We start from the raw sequence: 27,084 nt of genomic DNA on the forward strand, positions 1-27,084 counted from the left end.
ACCTAAACTATCTCGCTATGTTAGGGCAGCTGGGTTCATTTTTGAAAAAAAAAAAAAAAAAAAAAAAGACCTGGGAATATACAGATATGAAAAAAAAAAATATTTATTGAAAATTGTTTATATTAACATTTTCAACAACATCAATATACACAACGCACAGAAAAGGACAATTAAATGTCGGCAACAGAAAGGTTTCCTTTCAGCTCACGGATGTCCAACAGCGATATATTTGATCATTTTTAACTGATGGAAGGGCTGGTTTGAGTCTGTGATCAGCAGTTGTCCATGGAAAAAGCCAATAATCCAGTGAAAGAGAGCAGTTGTGTCTCTCAGGGATCCAGTGCTGCATTGCCCCCTTTCCTTCAGCGCTTTTTCCACGTGAACTTTCTCCGTGCTCCTTCCTGCCCTGGTTTCTTCCTCTCCTTGATCCTGGGATCAGCGGTCAGCAGGCCAGCTGTTTCAGAGAAAACAGACGATGACAAAGTTTTCTAATACTTCAAGTCTACTAACCAGTGGCATAGCAAGTCAGCCCCGGGCCCATGCAAAAAAAATTTTTACGGGCCCCCCTTGGCTTCGTGGACTTTAATATGAATAAGATATCATCACTAACAGCACTACAGTAGACCTACTATGCTCTCCTCCATCATTTTTACTTTGCATTGCGGATCTATTTCAAAAATGTCAAACAAACTTGACTTTGGCATTTCAGAATGATCATAGCATCATTTCAGATGCGATGAGTCCGAAGATTATTCCAGTTATGAATTTATTATATTTGAATGCACATGTTTTATTCCTAATACATTTACTAGAAGTTTCTTCTCTAAATTTGTTTCCATTACAGAGTATGAGTTACATTTATTCAAATTTTGTGCAGTATCTTAAAATGTGCAGACGTAGTCATTTTTTCAGAAAACCAATAAGACTCATTTAAAATTCTGTATTACTGACATTACTGCATGCATAAGTTTCAGAAACCCAATTTAAAAATGATAGAAAAGCGAATACCGGTCAAATACAATAGGTCATCGCCAAGACATGGCATGGACCATTTTATGATCCATTTATTCAGATTCTTAATGATTTAAAGTACATTTAACATAGATAGGCTATAGCAAGTTATTGACAACATTATTTCTATTATACTTCATTTTTCTGAACATATGTACACAGGTTCTGTCTCGAGAGTTTGAAAGTATTTGGCTGCAGAAAGACGCGTTCGGCGTGTGCACTGCGCACTATCTAGTGGACTTTTGTTTTCAAGCACTTCAGTACACACACTGTCCGTGCCATCACAAAAATTGGGCTGCACGCGGACGGGGAGTGCGGACGTCTGCGAACCCTCCTGATGACGAAAATTTCACAATGCGGACGGTGCGCGGACGCCCGATGTATACTTTGGGGTTAAGCCCGTAATAGTGGGCCCCCAATCCTCCCGGGCCCATATGCACGTGCATACCTTGCATGCCCAGACGCTACGCCACTGCTACTAACTGTGGAAGCTTGTTTCCAACACTGAGTAAAAAAATAAAGGAAATTGCGACTTTTTATCTCACAATTCTGACTTTCTTTCTCAGAATTGTGTTACAAAAGTTACAAAAAACAAAATTGTGAAATATAAATGTTTTTTTTTCCACGGAATTGGAATTTATAACTCGCAATTCTGACTATTTCTTGCAATTGTGTTTATATCTTGCAATTCTGATAAAAAAGAAGTCAGAATTGCAACATGTAAACTCGCAATTGTGACAAAGAAGAATTCTGAGATAAAAAGTCGCAATTCTCTTTTTTATTTTTTTATTCAGTGGCAGAAACAAGCTTTCATAACTAACAGCATCTGACACGGCTACCAGAGAAAAGAGAAGTGAAAAATAACTCGCCATCTTTACATCTTTTGGAAACGTGTCAAATATTGGACCGGTGTTTTAGGCCTTGCAGAGCAAGTGCAGTTTAATATACCTGTCAACGTCATTAATATTAAAGTAAGCTAAAATTTTAATAAGAAGAAACACACTATTGTTGGTCAATAAAATGTCTATGGTTTCCCACACTGTGATGTTATGGTAATGGGCTTCTTGTCACACACCTTGCCTCATCTTTTCCACTTCTACCTCAGACACAAAGCTGAGCAGCGCCCGTGAGATGGCCAATCGCAGAGCGCCCGCCTGAGCAGAGTGACCGCTGCCCTCCACACTGCCCTCGATGTCAAACCGGCCCAGCATGCCCACAAAGTGCAGAGGAAACAGCAGCTGCTCCCTGAGAGAAAGAAAAGAGTGAAAAGTGGGGCGAGGCAGAATTAAGAACATGTTTCTCTCTAGTGGACTGCTCAAGCTTTCAGCATCTGTATGAATGACACTCCTGCAAATCCCCCATTGAGGACTGTATCGTCATATTTAGACAAAGTGATAATCCCGCCACCGTAAGAACTATTGAGAGGACGCGATGCAAGCGTGTGCAGTCGCTCGCGGGACGGCCCACAGTGCTGACACAGAGCAACACTCCCCTTCTGCTCCAATTAGGCCTGTGTGAAGCGGACGGAGTGATAAGGGCGGGCAGCCGGCCGCACGCCGACAGCGCTGAGTCTCCGGCTCACTCATCTGTGTAATTAACTTTTCAACCACATTTAAAAAACTGAGCACACTCACCACACACAAATGCTGGATTTGAACAGTTTTGGTGTGGCTCTCATTTATGGCATACTAACTAGATTAAAACAAATATTCAAGCTCTTGATGTGCTGAAAGGATCTTTCCATGAAGACGTGATGCAGAACTGAGGCACACACACCTGTCTTGTAGTACGGGAAAGTAGTGGAGGTAGTTCTTGCCGTTGATTGTGACGTTCCCAGAGCCGTTGTCTCTGAGGGTGATACTGGCTTTGGCAGATTTTCTTCTGCCTGTGGGAAGGAGAGAGAGAGAGAGAGAGAGACTAAGCTAGAGTGATGTGGGAATTAAGCGAGTGTGTACAGAAGAAACAGAGAATCAACTGAGACAAGCGGAAACCTTGCAGAATAAAAATTCTTTACCTCTCAGATCGCAGGAACACGAGACTTAAAGGGATAGCTCACCCAAAAATGAACATTCGGTCATTGTTTACTCTCGCTCATGTTGTGAGGAAAGATTGAACTCTGAAAATCGCTCTGTATGCTCTCAAATCTCATTTGAAACAATACAGTTATTATTATAGTTAAAGGTGCCCTAGAATAAAAAATTGCATTTATTTTCTGCATAGTTGAATAACAAGAGTTATCATGGAAATGACATCAGTGAGTCACAAACTCCATTGTTTCCTCCTCCTTATGTAAATCTCATTTGTTTAAAAGACCTCCGAAGAACAGGCGAATCAACATAACACTGACTGTTACGTAACAGTCGGGATCATTAATATGTACACCCCCAATATTTGCATATGCCAGCCCATGTTCAAGGCATTAGACAAGGGCAGGCAGTATTAACGTCTGGATCTGTGCACATCTGAATCATCAGACTAGGTAAGCAAGCAAGAACAATAGCGAAAAATTGCAGATGGAGCAATAATAACTGACATGATCCATGATTACATGATATTTTTAGTGATATTTGTAAATTGTCTTTCTAAATGTTTCGTTAGCATGTTGCTAATGTACTGTTAAATGTGGTTAAAGTTACCATCGTTTCTTACTGTATTCACGGAGACAAGAGCAGTCGTTATTTTCATTTTTTAAACACTTGCAGTCTGTATAATTCATAAACACAACTTCATTCTTTATAAATCTCTCCAACAGTGTGTAATGTTAGCTTTAGCCACGGAGCACTATCAAACTCATTCAGAATCAAATGTAAACATCCAAATAAATACTATACTCACATGATCTGAAGCATGCATACAGCATGCATGACGACCATCTTGTAAAGATCCATTTGAGGGTTATATTAGCTGTGTGAACTTTGTAAATGCACTGTATTATAGTCGAGAGCTCCGGGGGGGCAGGGAGCGCGAGATTTAAAGGGGCCGCGCCCTGAATTGGTGCATAGTTAATGATGCCCCAAAATAGGCAGTTAAAAAAATTAATTTAAAAAAATCTATGGGGTATTTTGAGCTGAAACTTCACAGACACATTCAGGGGACACTTAAGACTTATATTACATCTTGTAAAAACTGGTTCTAGGGCACCTTTAAGCAAGCAAACCAAAAAAAAAAATTGTTATTTGAAATGAAATAAATGTTAAGTAAAATAAAATATGAAAACATTTTTCTTAACATTTCTTATTTTAATTTAGTTTAACGATGTAATAAAATGACTAAAACTGAAATTAAAAATTAATAAAACTATATGAAGACATTAAAAAAATGACTAAAAATGACAAATCTAAAATTACTTTTTAAAAATTAACTTTTAACTAATATTAAAATGAAAATGGACAATATAAAAACTAATTCAAAATATTATTAAAAAAAAACTAATAGTATCTCAATGATAGTGAAATAGAATATTCATACAGATGCATCATCATGTTTACAATACACACAAACAAATGATGTCAAACCTGACACAATGAATATTAACACACCAGTGAAATAAAGCTGAAATAACAAAAATAAAATATATACTATATAATAGAACAAAAATATAAAATAAAAATTAGATGAAAAATTTAAATGCACCTAACTGAAAAAGTATAAGTTGAAGTACTGAAATTACAAATGCTGAAATGAACAAACAAAAAAAGGCAAACACAAAATGACTAACGGAAAATATAGAAATAAAAGCTAATTCAAAATATGAACAAATATGGTAATACTATATAAAAATCCTATAATTCATAAAAATGTATTAATAAAATGAATAACCCCTTTAAAGTGCACAATAAATGTGTTTATCGCCAACAATCAGATTCAGAATTATTATCAGGCCTACACACATTTGATTACAGAGTTAAGATCTGAGAGGTGGAAATCAAGTCTACACATCAGTAGAGTTGGGAAAAGCTTTTTATGGGGTTCGCAAAAACAAATCATCTAAAAAACTAATATTTTAACAGCCTGCACTCTAAAAAATGTTGGGTTAAAAATGCACAAACCCAGAAAATGGGTTGTTTTAACCCAGTGGTTGGGTTAAATGTTTGCCTAACGTTCTGAGCAGTTTTATTTAACTCAACTATTGTTTAAAAATTACTATATGTCTGGCTTAAAATGAACCCAAAATATGTTGGAAATTAAAAATCAGACACATAATTACTAGAGGAAACAATAATAATCAAAAGGTGAACATTTATTAATAAGCAAGCAATTTAATAAATGTTTATTGTTTAATTATTATTCATTAAACTTATTAATAAATGTTCATTTTCAACATACTTTGGGTTAATTTTAATTAAGCAATACAGTCATTTTTAAACAATAGTTGAGTTAAATAAAACTACCCAGCAGATTGGCAAACATTTAACCCAACCGCTGGGTTAAAACAACCCAATTGCTGGGTTTGTCCATGTTTTTAACCCAGCATTTTTTAGAGTGTGTGCATTTGAGATGTCAATATTACGTCGTACCATCAGCGACGCTGAAAGCGACTCCCTGTGGGTCGTACTGTATCACAGGAATCTCCTGTTTACGGGACTGAACCTCCAGATGCCTGCGAAACTTCAGCACGAACTCCTCCTCCAGAGAGCAGTAGGGCATGGACAACAACCTCTCCATCAGCTGGATCAACCGCATGTACTACACAAAATAACACAATTCACTTAGTTTGCCAACAGCACCCTCTTGTGCTTTCACTCTGAATTACATGCTTTATATGATTCGGACAGTGTATCAGTTCTTACGTCTTGATCTGAAATGTTCTCTACCAGATGCTCCTCCATTTCCTCTTTTAACAGCCACCTGCTCCCAGTCAGCACACTGAAAGGAAACAAACACATTTTAGCCATTGAATTCATCATTTTGAGGAAAGCTTTTTTTGCTTTTTATTCAGGCATTGTATGTTACAAATTGCTTTTGATAAAAACATCTGCTAAACACATACAATTAAAAGTTTTTCTTGCAGGAAGTTTTGAAATTCTCACATTTGTTTGGTATCTGTTGTATATAGACCTTTATTTCTCATCTCGTCCTGATGTCTCTCTATGGCCAGAATCTTCTCATACAGATCCTAGAATGACAGAAGAGAGAAATGGAAAGCGGTCAGTTTTAATGCCATTTCTGTAAGAGCAGATAGAAGCTTGTTTCTGCCACTGAATAAAAAATAAATGATTTTTTCTCAGAATTGTGTGATATAAACTTGCAAATGTGAGTTATAAAGTCAGAATTGTGATATAAACTCACAATTCTGCCTTCTTTTCCTCAGAATTGTGAGTTTTCGCAAATTTGACTTTATAATAGACAATTGCGAGTCTGAAAGTCAGAACTGCGAAATATAAACTCACTATTGAGAGTTAAGTCAGTATTGTGTGATATAAACTCGCAATTCTGACTTTTTCTCAGAATTGAGTTTATATCTTACAATTCTATAATGTGCAATTCTGACTATTTCTCAGTTGCGTTAATATCTCGCAATTCTGACTATTTATCACAATTGAAAGCTTATATCTTGCAATTCTGACTTTATAACTCGCAATTCTGAGCTTATCTCACAGTTCTGACATTATAATGTGCAATTCTGACTTTCTCACAGTTGAAAGTTTATATCTCGCAATTCTGACTATTTTTCGCAATTGTGAGTTTATATCTCACAATTCTGACATGAGCAATTCTATTATTTCTCAATTCTGATTTTATTTCTTGCAATTGCATGTTTATATCTCGCAATTCTGACATTATTTTTCACAATTCTGAGCTTATATCTAACAATTCTGACTATAACTCGCAATTGTGCGTTTATATCTCGCAATTCTGACTTTATTTCTCGCAATTCTGACTATCAATTGAAAGTTTATATCTCACAATTCTGACTTTATTTTTCGCAATTGTGAGTTTATATCTCGCAATTCTGACATTATTTTTCACAATTCTGAGCTTATATCTAACAATTCTGACTTTATAATGTGCAATTCTCACTATTTATCACAATTAAAATCTTACATCTCGCAATTCTGACTTTATTTTTTGCAATTCTGAGCTTCTCACAATTCTGACATTATAATGTGCAATTCTGACTTTATTTTTCGCAATTCTGAGTTTATATCTCGCAATTCTGACATTTTAATGTGCAATTCTAACTTTATTTCTCAATTCTGATTTTATTTCTTGCAATTGCATGTTTATATCTTGCAATTCTGACATTGTTTTTCACAATTCTGAGTTTATATCTAACAATTCTGACTATAACTCACAATTGTGAGTTTATATCTCGCAATTCTGAGTTTATATCTTGCAATTCTGACATTATAATGTGCAATTTTGACTTTATTTCTCGCAATTCTGAGTTTATATCTCGCAATTCTGACATTTTAATGTGCAATTCTAACTTTATTTCTCAATTCTGATTTTATTTCTTGCAATTGCATGTTTATATCTTGCAATTCTGACATTGTTTTTCACAATTGTGAGTTTATATCTAACAATTCTGACTATAACTCACAATTCTGAGTTTATATCTTGAAATTCTGACATTATAATGTGCAATTTTGACTTTATTTCTCGCAATTCTGAGTTTATATCTCGCAATTCTGACATTTTAATGTGCAATTCTGACTTTATTTTTCGCAATTCTGAGTTTATATCTCGCAATTCTGACATTTTAATGTGCAATTCTGACTATTTCTCACAGTTGCGTTTATCTCGCAATTCTGACATTATAATGTGCAATTCTGACTTTATTTCTCGCAATTCTGACATTTTAATGTGCAACTCTGACTTTATTTCTCGCAATTGAGCAGTTTATATCTTGCAATTCTGAGAAAAGAAGTCAGAATTGTGAGATAAAAAGTCCCAATTACCTTATTTGTTTAATTAGTGGCAAAAACAAGCTTCCACACAGAAATATTACTAAAAAAAGAAGAAGAATCCTCTGAGCGTGGTCTCTGTTGACTAATAAGTCAATGAATACACCGAATGAAGGACGAGGTATTCTTCATAGATATTCAGGAATCCCTCAAAAGAAAAGATGCAGTGAAGCAAAAGCAGGGATTTGAAAATCCCCCCGACACACACGCTCACACAGATACACACACACACACACACAGTCTCCATTATGAAGGCAGATCTCATCTCTCTCTCTTCAGCTCTGGCTGAATTTAATTGTGTGTGTGTGTGAGTGTGTGTGTATGGAGGGAAAATTGAATTGGGGAGCACTTGGGCCGTAACCCCCCACACTTTCTCTCTCCTTTCTAACACACACAGTCACACACACACACGCACGCACGTCCTCCTGACAGGAGAATCTGCCATGCGGAGAAGGATGGCATCCTCGGGCACACTTGTCTAAATTGGCATCGCGCCCGTGAGCCTGGAGTGCCCGTCAGGCGTGGTGGTGCTGGAGCGGCGCGGAGCAGGGGTCTGACGCGGGGCCCGACGCTGGCATGCAGCTCACGTCGGCACCTTCCTCACGCCTGTGCGAGAATTCATTTCCCCCTCAATTATCCCACAGCTGTTTGTTTAATTCGGTCCTGATAGAGTGCGTATAATCCACCGCTACTCGCCAAAAAAGCAAACATCGGGCAAAAACCAATTTTCAGCACAAAAAAGGAGGAGTAATAGAAAAGAAAGGGGGGAGGGAGGAAAAAAGCGGGGGAATACGCGTTACACGTTCGTGATCACAGCGCCATAACGAATCCAGAGAAATTCAAATGCCTTTAGGAGGGGAGAGAGGCTCCTCGATCTCAGCTTTAATATGAACTTTCAATGTAGCCTTTTGGTTGGCAGGGGCTCCTTGTATTCAACAAATCATGGTTAAATTGTACAGACTTGCTCCTCCCAAAGTGCACATGGGATTTTTGTTGAAGGTTAAGTCGAAAATACAGCATAATGAACACTAGATTCAAAGTTGAAGCGCCTACAGTTAAAAGCAGGAAGTACTAACATCATGAGCTTGTGTTTCTAGTGAGTAATTGTTGTGGTATAAATGCATTAAATGGACGTCTTTGTCATTGCCAGTCAGTCCACTCTGCAGCTATTCCTGATATATTTACCAAATTAGGAATTAAATCTGACAGCAGTGTCAAAAATGGTGAATCTTTGGTTTAAATGATACAAAAATAAAATAATTTTTAGGCTAGTTCAGCTAATGCATGTAAAAACAGGCAATTTTTAAACTGTAAGGCAGGACTGAGTGAGAGAGTGCTTCAGGCCAGTTGATGAACGCAAGAAAAACGGTCTGATATTAAACTTGTAGATCTTTTACTGATATTTTCATGCCTGGTTTTCTGTGATGCATTGAATGTTGTTGTGAATCCAACACATCAATGCAGAGATAAACACATGAAGATAACACGATCTAACAGATTAGTCACTCTCACAATTTGAGGAAAAGAGTTTTGGAGCCAGCAGAAAATCAGTAATGTTTTGCATCATATGCCATATATTCTATAAATGAACTCTATCAATCAAATGTTTGGGGTCAGTAAGATTTTTAATTTTTTTGAAAAAGTCTTTTGCTCAACAAGACTGCACTTTGACAGTAAACAGTATTACATTGCGAGAAATATTTGTACAATTTAAAATGACTAATATATTTTCAAACATTTACAGCAGTCATTACTCTAGTGTTCAGTCACACAATCCTTCAGAAATAATTTTAATATGCTGATTTGGTGTTTAAGTTATTATTATTTTTTATTATTATTTCAGTTGAAAACTGCTTAATATTGTTGTGGACACTGTGATACATTTTTTTCGGGACTCTTATCAATAGAAAGTTACAAACAGTTATAAAGATTCTCATTTTCATGAACCCATATTGATTCTTAAATCCCAAAAAATAGATCTTTTATAGTCTATGCTGTTTTATGAATGAACAAAACAATGTAGAATGACTCCCAATAAATCACAAAAAGCTTTCAAATTCTGTACATTTTATTAATAAACTGAAACAATAAATACCATTTTGCATACTATTAGCACCTAACTCTTGATTTGCAAGAACTCAAAATAAAAATGTTAATTAACTAAATCTTTTATGCTATAAAAATGTATGAGTTAGCTAACTCAGTAGGCTACCTCAAGTTAGGAGCAATTAACATGCATAAGTACTACAAACTCAAAACTTGATAGTTCTGCTTACTTAAAATTGGGAATATCATAGCCCAACTTATTCGGGTTTACATTGCAGATAAAGCGAAGCGGCAACGTAAACTGATAATCTCTTCTGCTTTACTACTAGTTACAGCGCGAAAAACATAAATGAACATCTGAAGGTATGTTGAAAGATACAGTACAACTTATCGAAATCCATATCCATGTCACATGCAATCGCTTAGAGTTTCAACCGCGGAAAGACGTCAATAACACAACTTGCAAACAATGTGATGTAATGTAACATTCACCTCAGAAAAGCCATTCAATGTACATAAACATCAGTTAGCTAGAAAAATTAACTCCAGAGAGGTGCATTTTTCTAAATATATGCACTATATTGCATATTCATTGTATTTTTACTTAACCTGTTCTTTAATATTTAATGTTTCAATATATACGTCATGTTTTTATGACAGCCACCATTTAAATGTTTATAGATATTTCAAGAAACAAGTAGAAATATAATGTTATTAAGTTATTTTCTAACATTATGGTTAGGATTATTATATTATATGTGATCCTGGAGCACAAAACCAGTTATAAGTCACACGGGTATATTTGTAGCAATAGCCAACAATACATTTTTCTTTTATGCCAAAAATCATTAGGATATTAAGTACAGATCATGTTCCATGAACATATTTTGCAAATTTCTAACCGTAAATATAGCAAATATATATTTTTGTGAGTGGATATGCATTGCTAAGGACTTCATTTTAACAACTTTAAAGGTGATTTTCTCAATATTTTGATTTTTTTGCACCCTCAGATTCCAGATTTTCAAATAGTTGTATCCTAACAAACCATACATCAATGGAAAGCTTATTTATTCAGCTTTGAGATGATTTCAAAACATTGACCCTTATGACTGGTTTCTGTGGTCCAGGGTCACATATTATAATGTTACCTATACAAATCAGTTAATTTTATGCTTTAAAATGATATGTACCATCTGGGGTACTCTGCATATTATAGCATTAGATATTTTTTACTTGAAAATTTTGGCATGTATTGTACCCGATACATAACCCAATTAATTGATATAGAACTGAATCAAATCACAAGCTTATGAATGTGAATCAAAATCTAATGAAATCATGAAATGTGTCAATACAGCAGCCCTATATTGTTTAAGGACACTTTAGATATAATAAATCCTTAATAAAATATTAATTAAACTTTTGAAAACTGCTTCCAGTTACGTTGTAGCTACATAACTTCCAGCCATTATTTTAAATAGAAATAAATAAATAATTTTTAAAAATGTATTTGTAAATGTATCTAGCACTGAGTAAACTTCACACCACCCCACCTTTAAAAAAAATAAAAATATATCACCACCCAAATCTATCAAAAAAAGACCCCATTTTGGCATATATATAGCTGTTGAAGAACTTTAAAACTGATTTTTTTATTTTTTTATTTGAAGCAATAAAAAGGGTTGACCACTAGAATACTTGGTTACTTAAATCAAGTGTGCAAGTGGGTTACTTCGATAGCTGTAAAAATGTCCTGATACCTTAGCAACAGAATATAAGTCTCCTTGGTAAATGTCCATATTTACCATCCGTGTATCTTAAGAGTTTGGATGTGTTTGTGTTTTGCTTCCTTTTGCTCATGCTAGAAAAATATTGCTGTCTGCAGGAAGGAGAGCTGAACATTATTTTCTGCACACTGCAGGGTTTCTGAACACGGAGCACCTCTGTGCGATTCGACGCTGGATGAGAGAGCCGGTGCACGCCGGCAGATTTGACATACCTATTTAAATTAGCAGCAGGGGTCCCAGCCACTGCAGGGCAAAGGGGAGGATGAGGGGCTTGGGCGCACCGAGGACAATGGCGCATTAGTCAACTCGCACACACACACAAACTCCTTACTGCTACTGAGAGACGTCTTAGCCCAAGGTCGAGTCCAGAGATGAATGGTAGAGAAGGGAAAAATAAGCTAAAACAAACAAACTTTGAAAAGGAATTAGCCGTGGTGACAAAGAGCCGGTTAACGCAGGAGGCTCTCTGGGGCTCTTCCCATCGCAGTAAAACCCCTGAGGCTGATGTGCACACACACCTACACACAAAGAACAGCACGTGTGCACGCATACACACTCACACGCACACCTAATATCGCAAAGCCCTGGCGTGCCTAGTGAAGTGTGTGATGCTCCCTGTTGTAAATGGGATTTAAGAAGGAGAAAGAGCTCCGTCACACTCATCTTCCTCTTCTTACAAATCCAAACCTTCCATTACCATTTTCTTAATCATTCCGATCTCTGATTTATACTGGTTTGTTTTAACAACAACCATTCTATTTAATTTTATTCAGCACACTAAGTGTAAAATGTCAAACAAAGCCTGTTCCCATCACCCCATCCAGGCCCTCTTTAGGGGATCGCCTCTCTCCGTCTGTGCCCCTCCTTACATCCCACATCTCTGTGATGTGCCCCCCCACCTACACTCTGTGCCACTCCCTTCAGTCACAGACCAGACAAAGCAGAAACCAGTTCAAGAGACAACAAAATTTAAAGGATTAGTTCACCCAAAAATGAAAATCATCCCATGATTTACTCACCCTCAAGCCATCCTAGGTGTATATGACTATCTTCTTTCAGACAAACACAATCGGAGATATATTTATATATATCCTGGCTCTTCCAAGTTTTATAATGGGAGTGAATGGGGGTTAAGATTTTGAAGCCACAAAAAGTGCATCCATCCATCATGAAAATAATCCATACGGCTCCAGGGGGTTAATAAAGGCCTTCTGAAGCGAAGCAATGCATTTTTGTAAGAAAAATATCCTTATTTGAAACTATATTAACTTTAATATCTAGCACATTGATTTGCGGCAGAAAAGATTGACATGATGCAATAATGAAGCGCAGAGGAGAGAGCAAAACAAAACACTGGACACAAATTAGAACTTCAAAATGAGAATTTTTTAAGAGAAATGTCACAGGATTTCGATTTAGGATTAGAAGAGCTTGAGTTTGATGCACAGCCCTATTTGTTTGAACCGTGATATAAAGTTTATAAAGTTTTAAATATGGATATTTTTCTTACAAAAACCCATCGCTTCGCTTCAGAAGGCCTTTATTATCCCCCTGGAGCCGTATGGATTACTGTTATGATGGATGGATGCACTTTTTTGGGCTTCAAAATCGCTTTAATTTCACTCTCATTATAAAGCTTGGATATTTTTAAATATATCTCTGATTGTGTTCGTCTGAAAGAAGATAGTCATATACACCTAGAATGGCTTGAGGTTGAGTAAATCATGGGATAATTTTCATTTTTGGGTGAACTATCCCTTTAAGTTTTGACCGATATCAATAAATTTTGACAAAAACTAATAATAAAGTTTATTTAATAATCAATTAGAGGTACAGTGTGATTTCTGAGAAACTGTTGATATTTGATATAATTCAAGAGTGGATATCTCTATCATAGCTGAAGTGAATCATAAAGCAAAGATGACTAAAGAACAAGGGGAAAAAAATAAATAAAATAAAAAGATTCAGTACACAAGAGTATATACAAGCAAGAGTTGGTTGTTAGTCTCCAGCAGCTCCAGACAAACAATGACTCTCAAAACTGTCCTGATACTAGAGCTAACGTCACAACAACAGCATATCTTGGTTCTGTGAAACATAAAACAAATGTTACTCGCGTATGGAGCAGAAACCTCAGCGTCTGTTTTCAGCTTTTCCCGCTTAGGTCTCTCCAGTGCTAAAAAGCTTTTCTAATATTCCAAAAAATCTTGCCTTATCATAACCCATCTTTTCAGTGATATTCCTCTGAGCTTCTCTCTTGTGTAATGTCTCTCAGCCATCTCTCTTTCTATAGTCTTTCTTCAAATCTCCCTCTCGCTCACTCTCTCTCCTCCCCCATAATGGGTGGACACACCCCTACTGCTGATTGGCTCTCTCTCTTCTACCCAATCATGAGTGGACACGCCCCCTACTGCTGATTGGCTACAAGTGTGTTGTGGTGTTCAGTTCGATACACCTTCAACAGAGTTTCTCAGAAATTGCTTGCTGCACCTTTAATTAATTAAATTTGTAGCATATCATTGAGCTGTATAAATATTAAATTGTACATAAGGCAGCTTTTATTTTAGCTTTTTAACAATATACACTATTCAAAAGTATGGGATTGGTAAATTTTTTTTTTTTTTTTTTTTGAAAGAAGTCTCTTAAGCTCACCACGGCTGCATTTATTAGATCAAAACACAGTAAAACAGTATTGTGAAAAACTATTAGAATTTATATAATAATTATAGAAATAATTTATTCCTGTGATGGAATTCACAAAAAATGTTTTTTAACATTGATTGAACAAGAAATGTTTCTTGAGCAGAAAATCAGCATTTCTGGAGGATCATGTGACACTGAAGACTGGAATAATTCCCTTAGTTCGGCTTCATAGTCATGCCACATTAAAGAGCGGCAAAATAAAATATTGTTTGAATTTTATTATAAAACCCACAGAATCTGAAAGCTCAAACTTTGTTTCATATCAAAGGCAACAAAGCACAGCTTTACTGTGAATACTGGATGGGAGACGAGCTACAAATAATGTTAAATGAAGTTTTGTTCACACATCTACTGAAAGATGTCGATTCATCCAAATGAAGACTGATTATAAAACAAAAAAAAACACGGACACAGTCAAAATGTGCCATCAGAAAAATGCTAATTAAACATCACCTTTCCCACAGCAAAAATTAATTTCCAAATGAATATTTTAATTTACTGAAATGTTGGTATTTCTGTAAATATTTATGGCTGATAAATGATTAATATTAAAATTCTACTATTCTGCCTAAATAAAAACAATTAGAAAACAAAAAAACTAATCACGATTTTATAATGTACACAATGAAATTTGTTTTTAAATATGCTAGAAATTTTAAATTGAACAGTTTTATTAAATTATTAGTTTTAAAGCGAGAGTAAAATTATGGTGGAATTAAGAAATGTAAAAATAGGGACAATTGAACCTGAATTTCAATTAAGTATTAAATACCAAATTCTTTTATTGGTCAACAACAGATTTGGGACCTATATTGATTATCTCCACAGCTACAATATTATTTAAATATCATCTAGAACACTTTGGCTTTTTATGTTTTATGTAACAGATTTAAGCATTTATGTAAGCATTTAACAGATATGAAGAGCAGGAACTCACATGCAAGAGAGAATAGTAGGATTGTTTCCCCGTGTAGAACAAAAAGTGGAAAGGCCGTCCTTCTGCATCCCACTGGACAGCTACAAAAGAGAACAGGGCATGAGTAATTCATTACCAGATATCAGCATGCGTATATATTTGGTGTGAAAGAGCAGAAAGATAAAACAGCTTTTCCATACCTGTCTGTTTTGGGAATATTTGCTCTGGGTGCTAAAACAGACAGAAATGTACCATAAGGAACATATTGAGTCTTGACTGTGTGTAAGTAATTATGCAAATAAGTAGATAAGTAAGTAAATAAATAAAATAAATAAATGCAAAACAGTTGGAGCAAATCTCACCTTCATTATAGGTCTTGCTCGCTTGTCAAAGAGTCCAGAGGGGAAGAGGTATGCAATGCTCCTCTAAACAAACAAACAAACAAAGCATCAGAATGCACACTTTATGGCAAATTTAATATCATATACTTTTTATTTTTTGGAAATTTAACATTCTAATTCTGAATATTTTTTGATTATGATTATGATATTTTTATTAACATTTCATCTTATTGAGATTGATGGGAAATAATTAGTGCCAATTTTGAAAATGCATGTAATAGTTTGACAATAAAATATTTTTATTGTGCACCCCAGGTGTGTTTTACTACATTTGGGAAACACTGATCTATTCTATCAGGGATGACGTATTTTTGTAGGCCAAAACCCAGAAACGAGTTCGCATTTTAACACTTCCGGTTTCATCGTCCAGGAGTCAATGGGTTTTTCCTCAATGGGATTTTGGTTAAAAGCCTGAAATAAGGTCTGTGGTGAACACAAGCTCATATTTCAGTGTTTTCTAAAACACACGAGTAATACCCCACTCATGTCAGGCAGCGGTTATTTACACTAAGTGAAATTAGCAATATATTCTATTTACACTATATAAAAATAGCAGTTCTTTGCAATAAGTGCAAATACTTGTAAGATGATATTTATACTTATAAATAGTGGCAGATACTAGTTGCACCTCAGTATTGTTGTACATTAACAGGATGCAGTAATAACAGAGTGTAAATGACTATATTTATTAAAATTATTAAATGGATGCCGCACTTTTTGGGACAATAAAGCCCTCCCTACACCTAATGACCCAAATACATAAATGGAGTAATGGCTGCTGAAAATTCAGCTTTGCCATCACAGGAAGAAATTATATATTAAAATACATTAAAATAGAAAAACTGATTTTAAATGATAATAATTATAATTATTGTAATATTACTGTATTTTTAGTCAAATAAATGCAGCCTTGGTGAGCATTAGAGACTTTACACTATAATAATTATAAAATAAATTCAAATTAAATATCTTAGAGGTCCCAAACTTTTGAAAAATTCTTTATTTTAGACACCCTTATTTGTGATTGACCCGTGTGTTAAAGGAACTGTTCACATAAAAATAATCTACTTTCTACAAACTAATGACATCAGTATTATTATTTGTGGAACAAAAAATTAGATATTTTGCAGATATTATTCATACAGTGTAAATGACTATATTTATTAAAATTATTAAATGGATGCCGCCTTTTTGGGACAATAAAGCCCTCCCTACACCTAACCCTAACACTACCTGATAAATACTTATTAAACACTCGGTATGCACTTTATTTCCACTTTTCAAACATTTTCTTCATTTATATTGAAAATAAATGTCTTTCCGATCTGTGTGATGGGAAACAGTGAGTTCGGCAAAAGGATTCGAACTCGGGTCGATCATGTCAAAAGCTACTTGTACGCACGTGTCTTTCTTTAATTAATGGTGTGGCCCAATCAGACATTGGTGGGCGGAGTTAGTGTAAATTGCCTTTGCCAACAAGACAGGCTATTTACACTTTGTGCAAATAGACACTTTTTTTCCGTGTCTAAAAAAAGGCGGTTGCTAACAAGTTGCTCAACGGGACTAAAAGATGTTGTCAGGGACATTAAACATCACACCAATCAGGTAAACTTATCTATATACTAGTCCACTTTCACAGCCTCATGTTTACAATTGCACTCTTGCAAACTATTATAACTCAAACTTTCAGGGAAAAAGACTGAAAAAGTTTTTTTCTGACGTATTAGGCATTTAGGTATTTGTGAAAATTATCTTGACAGACAAAACATGATTACAAAGCTTATTTTTTTACTTTTTGCTATAATTAAAAAGCTTTTGGAAAAACCCTATTGGGATTTTGTCGAGGGAACCAGTGCTCCGCTAATTTCCGGGTTGGCCTACAAAAATACGTCATCTCTATTCTCTTCATCAAATACTCTCATAAAGAATCAAATGATTCATTGAACAGGACATAAAACTTTTATTCGCATAACACGAGACATTCAGAATGGCAACCTTTGGGTCTTTGACCCTGTTTTCCAGGATAAAGAGACAGAAAAGATGAAAGAAAAAAGTAAGGTGATGGCAGATGCACTCCAAGAGAACAGATATCCATGTAAAACCACAGGGTGAGGGAAACTGAGTGAAATAAAGCAACACAAAGAGAAGAAGAGACAGAACGGTGCAGGATGCAGTGACAGATGAAGGCAGCACCTGTTCATACCTTGAAAAGCAATATGGCCCAACTCCCTCAGGGAGGTTTAGCCTCGTCACAGTGTTCTAGAAACCTCTGCTGCCTACACTTCACACGAGCCCAATCTGGGAAAGCAAACTTGCTACTAGCGCTCTCTCGAAACAGATTTTTTGAGACGTCTGACCACTCGTTTCATGTGGCATGGAGAACGCAGAATCAAAAATCTAAAAGTGTCTGACCTTCTCAGGTGACAAGGACATACATGTTTACACCAGACCAATCCTGCCATCCCATCTCTTTTGTAGCATCATTTTTTCCCTGTAGTTAGTCAAGGTTGCTTGCACCAATGTGTAATTTAATTTTACATGGCATTTGTGCCCTCTCGCTGACCCTTATACCGCACATTTAAAGGAATAGTTCACCCAAAAATCGTGTTGTTGCAAAATACTGAATAGTTGTTGATATATTTAAGTGATCATATGACTCAATGAAATGACACTCAATTTTTGTCCTGATTTATTCAATTATTCAAAAATACACTACCGTTCAAAAGTTTGCAGTCAGTAATATATATTTTTAAGCTATTTAGTTTTATTCAGCAAATTGAATTGATCAAATTTTACAGTACATTTATAATGCTGAAAAAGACTTCTATTCCAAGTAATGCTGTTTTGAACTTTCTATTTTATTTATTTTTATGTATGCATGTATTTGTCTAACAAACACGGCATTGTATATTACAGATATTGTTGGCACTTTGACAAATTTCTTTTGTTCCTCTTTTGTAAATCGCTTTGGATAAAAGTGTCTGCTAATTGCAGAAATGTAAAATGTAAATGGGTCAGTGACGTGACGGGTCATTTTTATGTCCAAAGGCTTTAATAATAATAATAATAATAATAATAATAAAAACAAAGATATGACATCCAAAGTATGTAAGGTATTAAAACTTGATCTCCTTTATTGAATCCAAAAGGTTTTAATTATATTTTGCTACATATAAAAGGTATTTTAAAGATTCTGAAGTATCAAAAGGTCATTTGGTTTAACCGTCCAAAGGCCAATACAGCCATTTCATTTGTGATGTAATTATCTAAAAATGTAATAAAAGTATATTTTTTATTCTATATTTTATTTTATTTTTATTCTGGCATGATTTTATAACATCATATATCAACAGTGCAAAATGGTATTAAAATTATGTGTAGAAATCATTGCTTTATTATGAGAAAGAATGTCCGGAAAAATGAATTTCATTGATGTCATTCGGAGTAACCAATATGAAGGGGCCATTTTTGAAGTCATGTGATCAATATCATGTGATAGGATGTGACATCATTCAGACACATTCAAAGGACCACATGGTCACGAAGCAAAGTAACTAACTCTCTCTCAACTATTTGCAAAATTCACGTTTTTACTTTCACTCATACGCATGTCCCGAAACATCAGGTCATTCAGTGCAACCGCTATAAAACATGGAAAATGCTGCAATATTTTAAAAAACTTGTACTAAATATAAAATGTTTGATTGTCCTTTTGTTAGCTAGCTAGATATCAACCTGTTAGCATTGTTTGAAAATACTGTCATTCGGTATAACCAAAAGTGTCATTCGGTAAAACCGAAATTTTGGTGACAAATTGTGTCTATCCTGTAAAAAAAAATGACATAAGCAGTGTTAATTGGTTATAAAAATCACATAATCTAACACTTACACATTTAACACTGAATAAAACTTTTATAAACATGTTAATAAAAAATTAATTATATCTCCATTATGTTTTATTTTTAAAAACCTTATTCGTCAATGACCCAAATACATAAATGGAGTAATGGCTGCTGAAAAGTCAGCTTTGCCATCACAGGAATAAATTATATATTAAAATACATTAAAAGAGAAAAACTGATTTTAAATGGTAATAATTATAATTATTGTAATATTACTGTATTTTTAGTCAGCATTACAGCATTACAGACTTTACAATATAATAATTATAAAATAAATTCAAATTAAATATCTTATAGGTCCCAAACTTTTGAAGAGTAGTGTACATAAATACAGTTCATACATGCAACTTGAATACACTTTTTAATTTCTGAGCTAAAATTTATTTTAGTTCAACAAAAGATTTCAAAATATTAAATAGTTTATTTTTATTATTTTTAAAATGGTATGAGAATTAAAACCATATGAAACCAACATGAAGACATTTCTAAAAACCTCCCACATATTTCTAATTTTTTTATATATATATAAAAAAATACTAATTTTCTTTATTTTAGACGCCCTTATTTGTGATTGACCCATGTGTTAAAGGAATTGTTCACATAAAAATAATCTACTTTCTACAAACTAATGTTTGACATCAGTATTATTATTTGTGGAACAAAAAATGAGATATTTTGCAGATATTATTCATACAATGGAAATAAATGGTGTGTCACTGCCAAGCTCTAAAGATACATAACATAAACGCAGATCATATAACCTGCGCTATTTTCCAAAACTTGTGAAGCCTCCATGACACTCTCTTTTAAAACTTTGACTCGTGTTGTTATTGTCAAAAAAATCAGCAAATTTCTTCCCAATTTCGGTAGCATGAACGTCAGAGCCCACCTGACGGGTGCAAACGCAATGTGTGCGCGGGTAGACGAAAGACAGCGGGAGAAAGCAGGTGAGGCTTGCAGTCTTTATTAATTACTTCCTCCTGGCAGCGCTTGCTGTGCAGCTGTTTCACACCTTCAGCGCATTCACAGAAACGTCATGTCGGCTGAAGCGCTTGGCAGACACGCCGGTGCCAGCTCAGGCACAGACGCCCCATCCTGTACTTGCTCTGTGCCCCGCAGTCGCAGCCGTTTCCACCCCTTACCCACCGATCAGCTGGCAGAGGGACGGTACGTGTCAGCTTGTTTTAGCCACACTTACTCTGAGGACTCAATTCATTAATGGTGACAGAGATTGGGGAATAATGCTAAGAATCGAGAAATTGGACCAAATTAGTGGGATAAATCAATTACAGCCATTTCTTTCTGGCACAGAATAAGATATTGGACATAAATACTGTTTGCCAATTTCTAAGCGGGTCCAAGAAGTTCTATGTGACACCTGCAGAAAGTTGACTTTACTTTCAGCTTTAAGAGTAACAGGTAAAAAAAAAAAAGATATGATCTTAAGGAATACTCTTATTTAGAAATTGCTCATGCTCTAATTTACATGTCAGAACTGAAAAGCTTGGGAGAATTTTACTTAATCAGACAGATGTGTAAACATTAGAAGAGTGGAGACAATAAAACAAATTGCAAATCAAGGACTTGGATATTTGGGCCAAATTTCTTTAAATGAAATGAGAACTCCACTCAGAACAGCAGACAGAGCAGCACTGCCACCAAAAAAGGTCTGCATGATAAATCGCTATTAACAAATCACGCTTAAAGGGTTAGTTCACCCAAAAATGAAAATTCTGTCATTAATGACTCACCCTCATGTTGTTCCACACCCGTAAGACATTAATTCATCTTCAGAACACAAATTAAGATATTTTTGATAAAATCGTCCATAGACAGCAATATAATCAAAACTTTTAAGGTCCAGAAAGGTACTAAAGACATCGTTAAAACAGTCATGTGACTGCAGTTGGTTCAACCTTAATGTTATGAAGCGACGAGAATACTTTTTGTGCTCAAAAACAAAACAAAATAACGACTTTATGCAACAATATCTTCTCTTCTGTGTCATTCTCATACGCTGTTTACATTCAGTGCTTCCAGGTTCTACGTCAGAAAATTTATGACAGAATTTTCATTTTTGGGTGAACTAACCCTTTAAGTGTGTACTCACACTAGGCGCTCGGAACTGTGCCCGAGCGCGTTTGACCCCCACAGCCCGGTTTGTTTGACAAGTGTGATCGCTCCGTTTCGTGCCCGGGCGTGGTTCGTTTGGCCGTCTCTGGCCCACTTGAAAGAGGTGCGCGGCTTGAGCGCGGTTCGCATGCAGTGTGAGCGCTAACCATGCCAGAGCACAGAACAGCTGCTAATTTTGTGTGCGCTACTGTCATCATTATGACGGCAAACATGTTCATTACTACTTTGATAGTACACTTACCAATTTATGTAATTAATTTGACTGTATTTGGGTTTCTATCGGGTCTTCGTAATAATCCTCTGATTATTATAATAGGTGAGTGCCAGCCAATGAGACTATCATTTGCGCATTAGTTCCACCCATTAATGGAGGTTGCTTTTGTTTTTAAGACTGAGAATAATTCCAAAGTACTCTGTTATTTTGACAGGAAAATACATATATATAATAATATAAATATATATATATATATATATATATATATATATATATACACAGTACAGTCCAAAAGTTTGGAACCACTAAGATTTTTAATATTTTTAAAAGAAGTTTCGTCTGCTCACCAAGGCTACATTTATTTAATTAAAAATACAGTAAAAAAAACAGTAATATTGTGAAATATTATTACAATTTAAAATAACTGTGTACTATTTAAATATATTTGACAAAGTAATTTATTCCTGTGATGCAAAGCTGAATTTTCAGCATCATTACTCCAGTCTTCAGTGTCACATGATCCTTCAGAAATCATTCTAATATGATGATTAGTTCCTCAAGAAATATTTGTTATTATTTTCAATGTTGAAAACAGTTGTGTACTTTTTTTTCAGGATTCCTTGATGAATAGAAAGTTCAAAGAACAGCATTTATCTGAAATACAAAGCTTCTGTAGCATTATACACTACCGTTCAAAAGTTTGGGGTCAGTAAGAATTTTTATTTTTATTTTTTTGAAAAGAAATTAAAGAAATGAATACTTTTATTCAGCAAGGATGCATTAAATCAATCAAAAGTGGCAGTAAAGACATTTATAATGTTACAAAAGATTAGATTTCAGATAAACACTGTTCTTTTGAACTTTCTATTCATCAAATAATCCTGAAAAAAAATATTGTACACAAATATTTTGTACAATTGTACACATTAAATGTTTCTTGAGCAGCAGATCAGCATATTAGAATGATTTCTGAAGGATCATGTGACACTGAAGACTGGAGTAACGATGCTGAAAATTCAGCTTTGCATCACAGGAATAAATTACTTTGTGAAATATATTCAAATAGAAAATTTATTTTAAATTGTAATAATATTTCACAATATTACTGTTTTTACTGTATTTTTAATTAAATAAACGTAGCCTTGGTGAGCAGACGAAACTTCTTTTAAAAACATTAAAAATCTTAGTGGTTCCAAACTTTTGGACTGTACTGTGTGTATATATATATATATATATATATATATATATATATATATATATATATATATATATATATATATATATATATATATATATATATATATATATATATATATATATAAATGTACATGTAGAGTGTCAATTCTGTGTTGCATGTAAGACTCTTTCGCTCTCTCTCTTTGTGCACCTGAGAGAAACACTGAGCGCTCTCAGGTAAGCGACGGCAAGTGTGCACCTTCACATTAGAGCTTACGGTGCTGTGCATCCATTGAGATGATCTGAAATAGCGCGCTTTACGGATCGCTTGACGGAGAGTGAAAATCTCAAGTGCTCAAATCTTCGGCGAGTGAAAACATATCTGTGCTAAACTTAAACTTGGCCTCTAACTCACACACTGGCGAGTGAAATAGTAACAAATTATTATAAGTTAGGCATCATTTAGTCACTCAGAGTGAAAATTTAGTTGCATATGCCAGTGATTTACTCGCATTGTAGAGGGTTGAAGGCAATGAGAAAAGCACTGCACAGAAGAATTCTTCTGAGTGTCAGAAGTCATTGTAATCAGTTAACTCTACTTACTGTAAATACTTAAATTATTACTGCTTATATTACTTAAATATATAAGAGCTGTCAGTGTGGTTGCATAAGGACTGAGGTGAAGATCTGTCTGCCTGGTGAAAATTATTCTGGTGGTGGCTTTATCTGTCAGTCTGACTGAAATGAATGTAAACTTCACTTCTAATTTTAAAACGAATTGTGTCAACTACACTACACATACAGTACAAACAAAAGAACAGAATAAGACTGAATATGGATAAAGAATAGAAGCGTAACTCACATCAATATCCTCCTGTGTAAATGTCTCTGGGTCCTCCCCCATCATGTTGGCCAAGTGACGTTTACCGACTTCAAACTCCTCCACCTGTTTATTGATGAACTCCTGTGTGAATTTCTCTGGGCCTGCCGCTGCCAGGTTCTTCTTCCACAAAGAGGACGACACACAAATCTGCCTGACCGGCAGCTGGAATTAAAAACATAAGATAAAAACATAAGAACAAATTTCAGTCAAATGCTGTGGTTAAAGTCGGCATGAAACAGAAGTTGTGATAGTCTTTTCTTTCCTATTGTGAAGTATATCCAAGTGTAGTCTCACGCCCACAGATCATTGGCTGAATGGCTGATGAATATGGCACACAAAATTGTAAACATTGATTGGTTGAATTCTACAGATTTTCCAGGAGATGTGTTTATCATGTTCTTTAATGGTCCGCCTGGAAACAAACCCTCTGTGATGCCAAACCCCCTCATGGAAAAAGCCTTCGTGTTTACAACTGTGACAATGAGCGCTTATCAGAATCATCTAAATGATGGAGTTTCAAAAGTCTGAATTTTGCGACATACTCTTTAAATAAATCTGTCCATCGTTTTACATTTTCACGCCCCTAAATATGACGCGGAACAAAAACTGTAATTGGCTGCTTTACATGTCAGTCAGATGGCCTCTGGGCAGTCCTTAGCCAATGAAAGCCGCTATGGAGTCCAGAGCTACTGAAGATCTGGCTATACGAGACTAATCCAAGTGAAACAGCTCCTTGAACAAGAAAAAAATACAGGGCAGGACTTGAGTTTGTCCTTTGGGAACTGACTGGACTGTTGGATCATTGTGGTTTGCTATTGCTGCGATCTCATTGTCCCGCCCTCATGCTAAAAAACATCATCAGAGAAGAGATGTAGTTGCAAGAGGGAGTTATTTTGGTTTAAAATTATGAGGGTGCATAAATTTTAAAAAATGCTGATGTTCATGGATAAATAATTTATAATAAACATAGCAATATTCCATAAAAACAAAAACAAGAACTGTCCATTTTGATTCCTGGTAACTTTAAAGGGTTAGTTTACCCAAAAATGAAAATAATGTCATTAATTACTCACCCTCATGTCATTCCACACCCGTAAGACCTTCGTTAATCTTCAGAACACAAATTAAGATATTTTTGATGAAATCTGATGGCTCAGCGAGGCCTGCATAGCCAGCAATGACATTTCCTCTCTCAAGATCCATTAATGTACAGTGAGTACAGTGGTTCAATATTAATATTATAAAGCGATGCGAATATTTTTGTTGCGCCAAAAAAAAACGAAATAACTTATAACTGATTTCATTATGTTTTTAGTACATTAATGGATCTTGAGAGAGGAAATGTGATTGCTGGCTATGCAGGCCTCGCTGAGCCATCAGATTTCATCAAAAATATCTTAATTTGTGTTCTGAAGATGAACGAAGGTCTTACGGGTGTGGAACAGCATGAGGGCGAGTAATAAATGACATTATTTTCATTTTTGGGTGAACTAACCCTTTAAGAACAACTGATCACATTCATATGAAATGATGAAACATCAATATTAATTGTAGAGGAAAAATAAAAAAAAAGTATCAAAAATAGTGTTCTAATTAAAAGCAGTTAGTCTAATCTTGTTTTAATTCATCTTGCATCTGTATTATATTTTAGCCTGGGCAGTGGACATAATGTCATGCTATTATGTTGTATTAAAACACAAAAACATAAATCTTTGAAATAGTTCAGGCATAACTCAAAACGTTTGCACTGCAGCGGAGGAGCAGTTCACTCCATCCTGCCAATCTGCTCGTTTATACAGACTCGACTATTACTGTTTAGCCACAAGGACATTCTGCTCTCTACAGCATCACTACCAAATACGACTAACTAGCCGCAAAAACAGCTCTGTGTCGAACAAACTTCAGATTGCTTTTCACCTGCAGAGCCGTCTTTGATCGGGACACACACAAACTCTTCCCGCAGCTCCCATACTTCCATAAAATCGATCTCACGCCTCTGCAACCGGAGGCAGCCATGTTTGCTCGCAGACTCGCGCTCAGACAGGAAGTGATGATTACATCATATCCTGGAAGCGAGCAAAGTCGTTCATCATCCACAATAATATCAAATTGCCAAGTAATGGTAAGTTTTTGAGTATAACATATTTATCCACGGTAAGTAAATACATTCTCAGATACTCTGAATATATTTTGAATAAAATACCACCTTTGTAATCTGTATAATAAGATCTATAAAAGATAAACTTAAAACTTTTAGAATACAATGTTTAAGTAAAAAGATTTATAGAAAAACAACTGTTAGGGTGTTTATGTACGTGTTTATGTATGTATTTTAGGTGCAGTACAAATATCGATAATGAAGTGCATTTATATGGATTTGGGTCAATGGGTCATGTTTTTATCCAAAGACCTTAATAATATTAATAATAATAAAAAAACAAAGATATGACATCCAAAGTATGTAAGGTAGTACAACTTGATCTCTTTTATTGAATTCAAAAGGTTTTTATATTTTGCTTCATATAAAGGTATTTTAAAGATTTTGAAGTGTCAAAAGGTCATTCGGTTTAACCGTCCAAAGGCCAATACAGCCATTTCATTTGTGATAAAAATATCTTAAAATGTAATAAATATATATATATATTTTTTAATTCTGGCATGGTTTTATAACATCATATATTAACATAGTGCAAAATGGTATTAAAATTATGTGACAAAGTTGTTGTTTTGTCCGGAAAAATCCGGAAAAAAGAATTTCATTGATGTCATTTGGAGTAACCAATATAAAGGGTCCATTTTGGATCAAGTCATGTGGTCAATATCATGAGACAGGATGTGACATCATTCAGACACCTGCAAAGGACCACATGGTCATGAAGTAAAGTAACTAACTCTCTCTTAACTATATGAAAAATTCATGTTTTCACTTGCTTATACGCATGTCCCGAAACATCAGGTCATTCGGTGCAACCGCTATAAAACATGGAAAATGTTGTAATAT

General features: G+C 35.0%; 1 protein-coding gene across 1 annotated transcript; it reads right to left on the reverse strand.

The window, feature by feature from the left end:
• Nucleotides 1–85: 85 nt before the first annotated feature.
• On the reverse strand, nt 86–26,159 carry mrps9 (mitochondrial ribosomal protein S9). Its single transcript, XM_048200529.1, has 11 exons — nt 26,001–26,159; nt 24,063–24,245; nt 15,737–15,799; nt 15,575–15,605; nt 15,396–15,475; nt 6,042–6,127; nt 5,802–5,877; nt 5,529–5,697; nt 2,788–2,896; nt 2,087–2,256; nt 86–454 (listed from the first exon to the last, which is right to left on the reverse strand). The coding sequence occupies exons 1-11, from the start codon at nt 26,097–26,099 to the stop codon at nt 363–365; spliced, it is 1,158 nt and encodes a 385-aa protein (XP_048056486.1). The 5' UTR covers nt 26,100–26,159; the 3' UTR covers nt 86–362.
• Nucleotides 26,160–27,084: the final 925 nt, after the last annotated feature.

This window comes from Megalobrama amblycephala, linkage group LG8, assembly GCF_018812025.1.
Source record: "Megalobrama amblycephala isolate DHTTF-2021 linkage group LG8, ASM1881202v1, whole genome shotgun sequence".
NCBI classification, from domain to species: Eukaryota; Metazoa; Chordata; class Actinopteri; order Cypriniformes; family Xenocyprididae; genus Megalobrama; species Megalobrama amblycephala.

Bases quoted from the DNA above. Each gene is read 5' to 3' on its own strand.
- mrps9 (XM_048200529.1), bottom strand. From the start codon at position 26,099: ATGGCTGCCTCCGGTTGCAGAGGCGTGAGATCGATTTTATGGAAGTAT. The intron at 5,878-6,041 runs GTGAGAATTTCA...GTTTCCTTTCAG, and splicing joins ACAACAGATACCAAACAAAT to TGTGCTGACTGGGAGCAGGT. The intron at 2,257-2,787 runs GTGTGTGTGCCT...TCTTTCTCTCAG, and splicing joins TTTCCCGTACTACAAGACAG to GGAGCAGCTGCTGTTTCCTC.